General features: G+C 35.5%; 1 protein-coding gene across 2 annotated transcripts; it reads right to left on the reverse strand.

Moving 5' to 3' along the window:
* Positions 1 to 129: 129 nt before the first annotated feature.
* Positions 130 to 9,460, reverse strand: LOC125670800 (SUMO-conjugating enzyme UBC9-B). Of its 2 annotated transcripts, none has more exons than XM_048906187.2 (7): positions 9,341 to 9,460; positions 4,689 to 4,759; positions 4,343 to 4,426; positions 4,161 to 4,233; positions 2,661 to 2,770; positions 2,421 to 2,500; positions 130 to 738 (listed from the first exon to the last, which is right to left on the reverse strand). In XM_048906187.2, the coding sequence occupies exons 2-7, from the start codon at positions 4,752 to 4,754 to the stop codon at positions 669 to 671; spliced, it is 483 nt and encodes a 160-aa protein (XP_048762144.1). In that variant the 5' UTR covers positions 4,755 to 4,759; positions 9,341 to 9,460; the 3' UTR covers positions 130 to 668. The 2 variants fall into 2 exon arrangements, with proteins under 2 accessions (XP_048762144.1, XP_056018153.1); XM_056162178.1 differs by having other exon boundaries at positions 9,043 to 9,343.
* Between the last annotated feature and the right edge of the window lie 109 nt (positions 9,461 to 9,569).

The following is a 9,569-nucleotide window of genomic DNA, read 5'->3' on the forward strand; positions in this document are numbered from 1 at the left end:
GCTATGGTTTGTGAAAGACAGAGACTACTGAACCAAAACAAAAGGGGTGGAGTCACAACAACTCTACAAGGAAAGGCATGTCAATCGATATCCGTAGTCCTTAACCTGGGAAAAGTAAAACTCAGCAAGTTCTTAGAATGTTTTATTTACAACATCATCATTACAGAGTACAAATAATGAATCATTACCCTATGACTTGACATTCTCAAAAATCATCTAAAAAAAATTGTTTTTCTTTTGAAAAAAATAATATGTTTTGGAAATTATTTTCAAAAAAAAAATCACAACTTTCATGATTAAATGAAAACATAAGACCTGAACATGTTAATAAACTGTAAATATCATCAGAGATTTCTTACAATTGTATACGATGGGTGGTAAAATGGCTCGTTCTTAAGGAGTTCATTTCACTAACCAGACACCAACAGTTTCACAAGAGGTGGTCAAGCTTCACTGGACACTCGTACAAAAGTCGGAACACACAAACATGTCAGTTGTCCAGAATAAAGCAGCCACATCTGGACTGACTTTTATCAAATCCCACCCGATGATGAAGAAAAGCACAGTAAGAAATTTAAAACTACTGTTGAATGAATTATCTACAGTCTCGCCATCAGTGCTGAAAGTTGGAACAAAATATCCCTGAAATGTCTGACACTCGACCAAGACTATAAGGAGGGATCTCGGAACCGCACGGCCTGCTCTCGAACACGCCTCTCGTATTCCACTCGATTTTGACTGAAAAAGAGATTTAAAAAATGCATATTTTTTTGAAACATAAAATACATATTGAAAAAAACCCAACTTTCTAAAACTATGATCTTTAAAGATTTTGCACAGTCAGAAAGATGTTTGTTCCATTCACTGGAAGCCAGTAGTTAGATAATGCTGTGGAGATGTTACCGTACAAGCTTTCAACTTTGCCAAACACTTGTGTTTTTAAATCTGTTTTCGTACTTGAAAGTGTTTCATTCCAAAAGAGTGCAACAATGTTAAAATATCAATTCATGGGGAAAGGCTGTGTGGTGCATTTATTGTTTATGAGGGAGGGGTGTGTGATGTACCATATTTATTGTTCATTTCTCATCAATTTTTTTTTGGGGGGTGGTTTCATTTCATTTGGTCCATGAAATATCCTTGAAAAATTTTTTGTCTTTTATACAGTAAACAAAAAATATGAAATGAAATAAAATTATACAAAAAAATAGTGTATCAAAATGAAAACAAACTACTGAAGAATTATTAGATTTTGTTGAGGCTTAATTAATATTCGTAGATTTCACAAATTACAAATCACAACAAAATACACAATCTATTTAATGTATGACTGTACAGAAATGATAGCCACAAAATTACATCCCAACAAAACGGTCAAATCTCAACAATAGGTTTTTTTTCCTCTCTTGATAACAAAATTAAAATAATGGAAATATGAAATCAATCGAGCAAAAAATGTACTATCTCATACTTGCACACAAACGGTCCGTTGATATTATATATATCCCCTCTCGCATTAAATTGCAAGGGGATAATAGACTATACTAGTTGACAGTGTAAAGCATGAAATGAAAGACTATACCAGTAGACAGTGTAAAGCATGAAATGAAAGTAAGACTATACCAGTAGACAGTGTAAAGCATGAAATGAAAGTAAGACTATACCAGTAGACAATGTAAAGCATGAAATGAAAGTAAGACTATACCAGTAGACAATGTAAAGCATGAAATGAAAGTAAGACTATACCAGTAGACAATGTAAAGCATGAAATGAAAGTAAGACTATACCAGTAGACAGTGTAAAGCATGAAATGAAAGTAAGACTATGCCAGTAGACAGTATAAAGCATGAAATGAAAGTAAGACTATACCAGTAGACAGTGTAAAGCATGAAATGAAAGTAAGACTATACCAGTAGACAGTGTAAAGCATGAAATGAAAGTAAGACTATACCAGTAGACAGTATAAAGCATGAAATGAAAGTAAGATAATACCAGTAGACAATGTAAAGCATGAAATGAAAGTAAGACTATACCAGTAGACAGTGTAAAGCATGAAATGAAAGTAAGACTATACCAGTAGACAGCAATTGGAACTCCTTGAATATCTCGCGCACTCGATATAGATCTCCGATGTATCATGATGGCATCCATGAGAGAATTTGACGCATTGTAATCTGTGACATATGTAAGGTAGTGCAGTAGGCTGTGACGTCATAGTTAACAATGCATCAAATTCACTCATGGATGTCATCGTATTACATCCGAGATCTATGGAGTGAGACATTCGAGGAGTTCCGATTGAGTAGACAGTATAAAGCATGAAATGAAAGTAAGACTATACCAGTAAACAGTGTAAAGCATGAAATGAAAGTAAGACTATACCAGTAGACAGTGTAAAGCATGAAATGAAAGTAAGACTATACCAGTAGATGGTGTATGCCTCAGCCTGTGCTGGGTCCTTGACATTGGGCTCATTTAGAAGTTCCTGGATACCCAGTAAAATCTACAAAATACACCTCACTAAATCAACTTACACACAACATGTACATTTTCATGATTTCAGTTCGACATTTCAGCATTGATCTTAGAAACAATAATTATTATCACTTGCTGGATGCTACAAAACTGTACTTGCTCTGCATGCCCTTGGTAGTTTATCATACCTGTTTGATTGTGACCGCTGGTCGCCAATCTTTTTCCTCATCCAGTAGAGACAGACATACTGTGCCTGAGGGGTACACATTGGGATGGAACAGAGGAGGTTCAAACTTGCCTACAATCATTAGCTTTGTGTTAACGAGATTCACCTGTAGTCTAATAATAATTGTAACATGAACATGACAATAAATTTCCAAAGGGCCACATAGCTCACATGAGCCGTTGAATTTCTTTTACTGCATCCCTGTGGTTTTTAAGATCAAGTTTCCTTTTTAGGATTTTCATACATTTAAAAAATAAATTTCGTTTTTGAGAATACATGAGGGTATGAACTGCGACACTTCATGCCAGCATACTTCATGAAGCACCTTAGCTCCAGAAAAGTATGCAGACAAGACGCCTCGTAGCTCAAATCATCATTATATTTCAAAAATGAGAATTTTTTATTATAAAATTTACATTCTACTTTCATTTCTGTCAGATAACCCAGCTGTTGAAATAAACATACTATATTTATTTAGATCCATATGCACATTGTCCACAACTGCAACACATTCATGAGGCAATGGCTATCATTACAATCTGAATTGGTAAAGATATCAAAGGCAAAAACATTGAAAATGTAAATATATTTTTTTTATCACGTATATCTACTCCTTTATCCAGTGGATATCACCCATTACATAAATTTCAATAATTACACTATGTTTTCCTACGATGTTTGTGACGCCACAAACAAATGTCAATTTACGTAGTTTGTTTACGAAATGCCAGGAAGCAAAATTCCCAACAATACAGTAATGTTAATGAATAACTAGGGATGGGGTTAACATGTGATAAAAAGAATCTCCCACAGTTTGTGGTTGGATGAGTATTATCCAACTAGTTGTGTGTTTTCTATCCCCGAGCCAAAACACACAACTTGTTGAATATAAATCACATCAAACCACAAACCATGGGAGATCCTATATATATATATAAAACTTTGAATACCTACTGTTGCTCCACGCGGGTATTGTGGGTTTGAACATTTCCACAACACAGGGATGCTTGTATGATATAACTACATGTATGTGTACTCTTGTGGTTCTAGAGAAGGTTTTAATAGATTTTGTCTATATAATCTTATACAACACTTTTACAATGCCTGTTGTTGCCCTGGAGTCAAGATTTAAACAAATTAGAATCTTTGTTTCATAATTTAAAGAACCTTTTCTGCTAGTTTCTGGCACAGTGGGTATTGAGAACATTTTTTAAAACATGTCATGCTATTTTTTCAAGTTTTTTGATTTGTGATATCTTTAAATGGAAAGGGTTGTGGCCCTTTGTTTGAACAACTTTTTATCCTCAACAAAAACATGCTTTGTGTCTGGTTGAAATGGAAAAATGTGAAAGGTGTATACATAAAAGGCAGATAACATACAAACTAGGCATCAGAAATCATCACGTGAGCTCTGACAAGGTAAATCTAATGAAGTAAATTTGACGAGGTAAATCGGACTTACATTTGGGAGGTGAGCTGGGGTAATCTTCTTTGAACAACATTCTGAGTTTGTATAACCCTCCTTCCCATGGAGTCTACAACACAGTGCATCTAACAGGTCACAAAAGATGAAGTCATAATTTCCCTACTTACAGTATATTGTATATGTTATAAAAAGGAAATCATAAAGCATGTTGTACTAACCCCCTTTTTGCCAGGTATTGCACACTCCCAGTTCAACAAGTTCAATGTGCCATCTGGGTTCTTAGTTGGTCTTGCAACAAAGCCCTACAATGCAGAATATCTTCCAGTTAATTTCTTTTTACAAAGAGAAGATGTATAATTAAATTGGTTCTACACTGAGTACATTAATGGCTAAACTGGTTAAAAACCCAAAGATAAGGATCTACTCAGGATATAATGCAAGTTTTACACTGTTCTTGAAAACACAAATAGCAAAGAATATCTTAAAAATGGATGGTCCTAGTTTTACACTGTAACTTACAAATGAATGGTCCTAATTTTACACTGTTCTTCAAACATAACTTACAAATGGATGGTCCTTGCGCCAACTTTTACGTTCTTCACCCAATCTTCCAATGGCTATTCCCGACATTTTCACTTAAATACAAAACCAAAAAATGTATTATAATTATTGAAAAGGCTGTGTTTTAATATTTGAACACTTCCTGAATTTAAAAAAAAAAACCAAACAATAAAATTAAATCAGTTTAGTATTATTGGATAGTGGGATGACATTGAATCGAACATATGACTGAATGCCAATGTAAATTGGTAATTTGATCTTCAACAATCAATGTCATCCTTGTCTACAAATCATGGAGGCCACTTAACTACATGTACTGACATTTAACATTTAGTAGTAACTACTTCAACTATGGACAATCAACAAAAGGTGTCTCATTTATTAAATAGGTCCCCAATGAATTGATCAATTCTAAGACAACTACGAAGGTTAGTTTTCGAATTTCGTGACATTCAGTTTTTGTTTCTATATGGTTTGTGATATTTACTTTACGTGTCTTTTCTAAGTTAAATGTTACAATTCCAAATGATAAACCAAAGAAAGTAGCTAATTCATTAACAAAACCATTAGTTCTGTTACTAGTGTTAATTAACCTTTGAATAAGCTGAGAAGACAAGCATACAGAAAAAAAAACAACCATGAACATAATTTACACCTCATCCAGTCATTTTGTCCATGTCACTGTGCAACAATTTCTTTCTGAAACTAAGCAATTATTAGAACCATGGGCCCTCTCAACGTCTTGGTACCATTGATACATGTATAGTGAAAGGCTAGTCGCATGCTTTTTGATTTCTGTGTTATCTCTATTTACAGCACCAAGGTACCTCAGTTTTGGCATACACTGATGGCATTTGCAATGAACAAATGCATCCTATTATCTCAGAGTTGTCGAAAACTGTCCGTCCGGTTGACAAGGCCAGTACAAAATTCTCTGAACTGATAAATTGCTAAAACACGGGTTCAGGATGCGCAAGTGATGGCCACTCAAACAACATGGCCACGTAAGTGGCTGATCAAAACAAAAGGTCCTCTACCCAGTCAGAAAAGACAGGTCATAGCAGCTCAGTGGTAGAACATTCGGTTCATGACTGGAAAGTTGCAACGATGAGTTCTGCTCATGCCATGGCCACGTCAAACCTTAAGGCATAATTTTCTCACATTATCACCAGTGTGAGATCGACTTTGCCCATGTGAGATTTTTCTGTCTCACACTGCTGCGACGTCATTTGATTGTGACGTCATATATTTTCTACGATATATGTTACACAGTGAAGATTTACGTTACAAGGTGAGGTAAAATATTTTGCATTGTTTTCTTTACATTTTAATGTAGTATAGCTTTCTGGTGGACAACCTTGAGTTTTTTAGTTTACACTTACAGTGTAAACCATTTTCTGGTATGCTCTTTCTGCTTATCTAGTTAGTTTTTGCATCGAAGTTCAAATGAGGATTTTGATTATTTAGAATTTTCTCAAAACTCCTAAATTTATGCACTAAACTGTAGGTAAAATGTGAGAAAAATAACCCTTCATTATTTACTCGTGTGGGATAGGGAAATTCCACCTCTGGAACAAGATTCGCGGTCTAGGACTCGGCAAAGCCTCATCCTAGACTGTGAATCTTGTCCCTTCGGTGGAATTTCCCTATCCCACACTCGTACTAATGAAGGATTCTATTAATCTCTTCGCCAAACGCTTGGCATTTAGCAGTGAGAGTCACAGGTCTTTCAGATATGACCTTCAATGTTGTGGAAGATGTTACCACATTAAAGAACCCTCACTACTATGGCCTTGAGTCAGAATACAAAGCATAGGTCTAAATTTGTGGTATTGCACCTACCCCTGGTGACCTCTCAATGTGTCATTGAGGGGAAAATTCCTGATGGGACATAAACAAACAACCAACTTGCTAATAAAAGAAGAATTACTGAACCTGGACCACTTCAAAAATTACAAAGGCTTCATGGTGTTTATTAGTTCCAAGATGGTTGGCAGGGATTTATCAATGCTGTTTTTACTACCGGTAAACGGTACCTTTCCCCTCTTAAAAACCCCCTGAAATTTCCCCTTTTGGAGATGGAAAATTCCCCTATTAACACAACATTTAAAAATATTTATTTCTGATACGTCGTGGTTTTTCCGTTGTTATCCGATTGTGGTTTTATTACATATCCTGATTTACCTTCTTCATTAAAACGCTTTTCGTTATACCGTCGTTTAAGCTTCAAAGTAATGTGTTGATCGGTAAGAATGTCGCATAATGCGAATTCATATCTGAAATGAATTAGGCCTACAAGGAAAGATGTTGTTGGGATGCCAACAATTGAGAAGCTTTTTAAGAGTCAAAGTTCAAAACAAAAGAATGATATACGTGAAGGTGAAAGTGTAGAACCCATGGCAAACAGTTAGTCAGTGAAGTCCATGGACGAGGTGAGTTAGACACAGAAGATGGAAATGTATCGTAACAACATTTGTAGTGAGGGTGAGGAAGGAGAAAAGAATTTGTCAAATGAAGATTTACACCAACTTGTTGAATTGTTCAAAAACAAGAAAAACAGAAAAATTGACTTGTAAACTTGGAAAAGAAAATTAAACAACAGTACTGATCTCACATGGTTTTTGCTTACTTTTGTTATTATTTCATATTTTTCCCTAAATAATCATGGTGTTTTTGGCCTTAATAAACTATGGAAAAAAAACCCAGGTTTCAGAATGCAGGATTTTGCTCCATTTATCTCAAAATTTTCCGGGGGGGGGGGGGGGGGGGGGGGGGGGGGCGCGACAAAAACCATGCCCCCCCCCCCCCCCAGCATATTCGCGCCTCTGGCGCTCATGTCGAGCCTGCGGTTCTCAATTTTCCCCTTTTATAGGAAAAGGGTAGTAAAATAAAATTGCTAGATAAATCCCTGGTTGGAAAACTGACCATGTTTGGCTGGATATGAGTGGGAGATGCATTGCTGTTAAAGCAATAAAAGGCATCTTGGTGCAGTTCTTTTTCTTTTTTTCTAAGCAATACAAGGTACATGCATCTGGTCTGACAAAATTTTGTCTTGACTAACAGAACTTTCAATTCTGTCCAACCAAAAGTCTGACAGTGAGTTAAAAATTTCAATAACTCTGTTATCTTCATCTAATAACATTTTGAAGTTGACAGACCCGAGCACCTTAAATCAAAAAGTACACGTGTCAAATAGGTCCAAGGAGAAAATGATCCCTTCTTTTCCTAAGTTCACAACTTGATACCATTTTTAAACAGCATACTTCTCCATAACAGATCTATGTTTAAAAATGGCTACCTGTTACAAAGTGTTCAAGTGAAACTTACAATGGAATGTTCACCAGGCTCCAGCTTATTACAAGTAAAAATTAAATCAGCAACTCAAAACACGATACGCACGTGCAGAGTAACAGTGGCCCTTAAAAAAAAAGGTTTTTACCTGCGTAATTCACACATGGTTTTGCTAATTATATCAAGATTCTCTTTGATCAATGGTCCTTCGTTTAAATGCCTGAATCAAAGTACGTCTATCTTAGTATCTGACCACGCAAACATGCTTTATTCCCTGTGTATGGATACTTTCGCTTTCGTGTGTACCGCCATTACGATAACAGGGCTTGAAATTAACATATGCCTGTCAGTCTGTGACTGGTTAAAAGTCTGGCGGACTGACTGACATTTGTTTTAGTCAGTCCGATGGGACTGGTCAATTTTCTAAAACGTCATTTTGGAAAACATGCTTATGGAATCTTAAACACACATTTGGCATTCCTCTCTAGATATCAGATAAACCAGATTAGTAAATATAAATCTCACATAAGTGTTACAATATTGTCTGATGCAAATCAAGTTAAATTCTGTTATTTTATTTTGATAACATCAATGAAATGTTTATTTCTGAAAACCTCTGTGGACTGGTAAATTTTTCTGTGGACTGGTTGAAATTTACACCTTATCAGTCCAGCTCGACTGGTGACATAAAAAGTGAGTTTCAAGCCCTGGATAAACAAAACTTTTAAGGTTACTAGATAGGTCACGGCAGGAATATTCTTCAAAAACTACAGTCGTTGAGAAAACAAAATCTAAAAACCGATTAATTGGAATAAAATTTTAATAATCGAGCGCTAAGAATTTGCCAACAATCGACTGATTTTCGATTATAAACGATGATTGGAACAGATTTACTATTCGCATGATCACAGGTCAGCTAATTAGAGCTCTTATCCGGATACTTTTTGTCAAGATCAACCTTTTGTTCATGATGAGTTATATATTCAATTTCATGTATAATTTAAAAAATCTATTCAAAATTATAAAAATCGATCTATGCATACGTTTTTCACAGCTTTTATGTTACCGTTTTCTTAAGGTATATCATCGGATAGAATAGGGGTTTATAAAATTTTCATGAGACTCGAGCTGCTCATAACAGGAGTCCGGGGCTCGCTTTGAAAATTTCCTGGTGAAAATTCTGTCTTTGTACAGGACCTCGACACGGGACACGGATCCTTCCTTCAAGTGCTTGCTCCTACATTAACCAAGTTGGTGAAATAGGCTTAGCATACAGTTCAAAATTATGCTACATTTTAATTTTTCATTGGTCGATAAAGGTAAACATGAAACCACCAGTGTCTGTAAAAAGATCAAACTTTTACCTTCTCATGTGGATTTCCGAGGTAAATGGGAATTTTCGCTCAATAAATGTCACGTGATCCAAAACTCAAGGTTCTATTCATGTTTGAATCTTGCATGCCATATCGTACGTTGAATAAAACATAATTTTTCGACGAATTTTATGCGTGTAAATTTCTTTATGCTCCAATCAAAGTGGAACTTTTACAAAAGAAGAAAGCTGTTTAAGTATCTTAGGATATTTACAATAGT

The sequence above is a fragment of the Ostrea edulis genome, chromosome 4 (genome assembly GCF_947568905.1).
Source record: "Ostrea edulis chromosome 4, xbOstEdul1.1, whole genome shotgun sequence".
In the NCBI taxonomy this organism is placed as follows: Eukaryota; Metazoa; Mollusca; class Bivalvia; order Ostreida; family Ostreidae; genus Ostrea; species Ostrea edulis.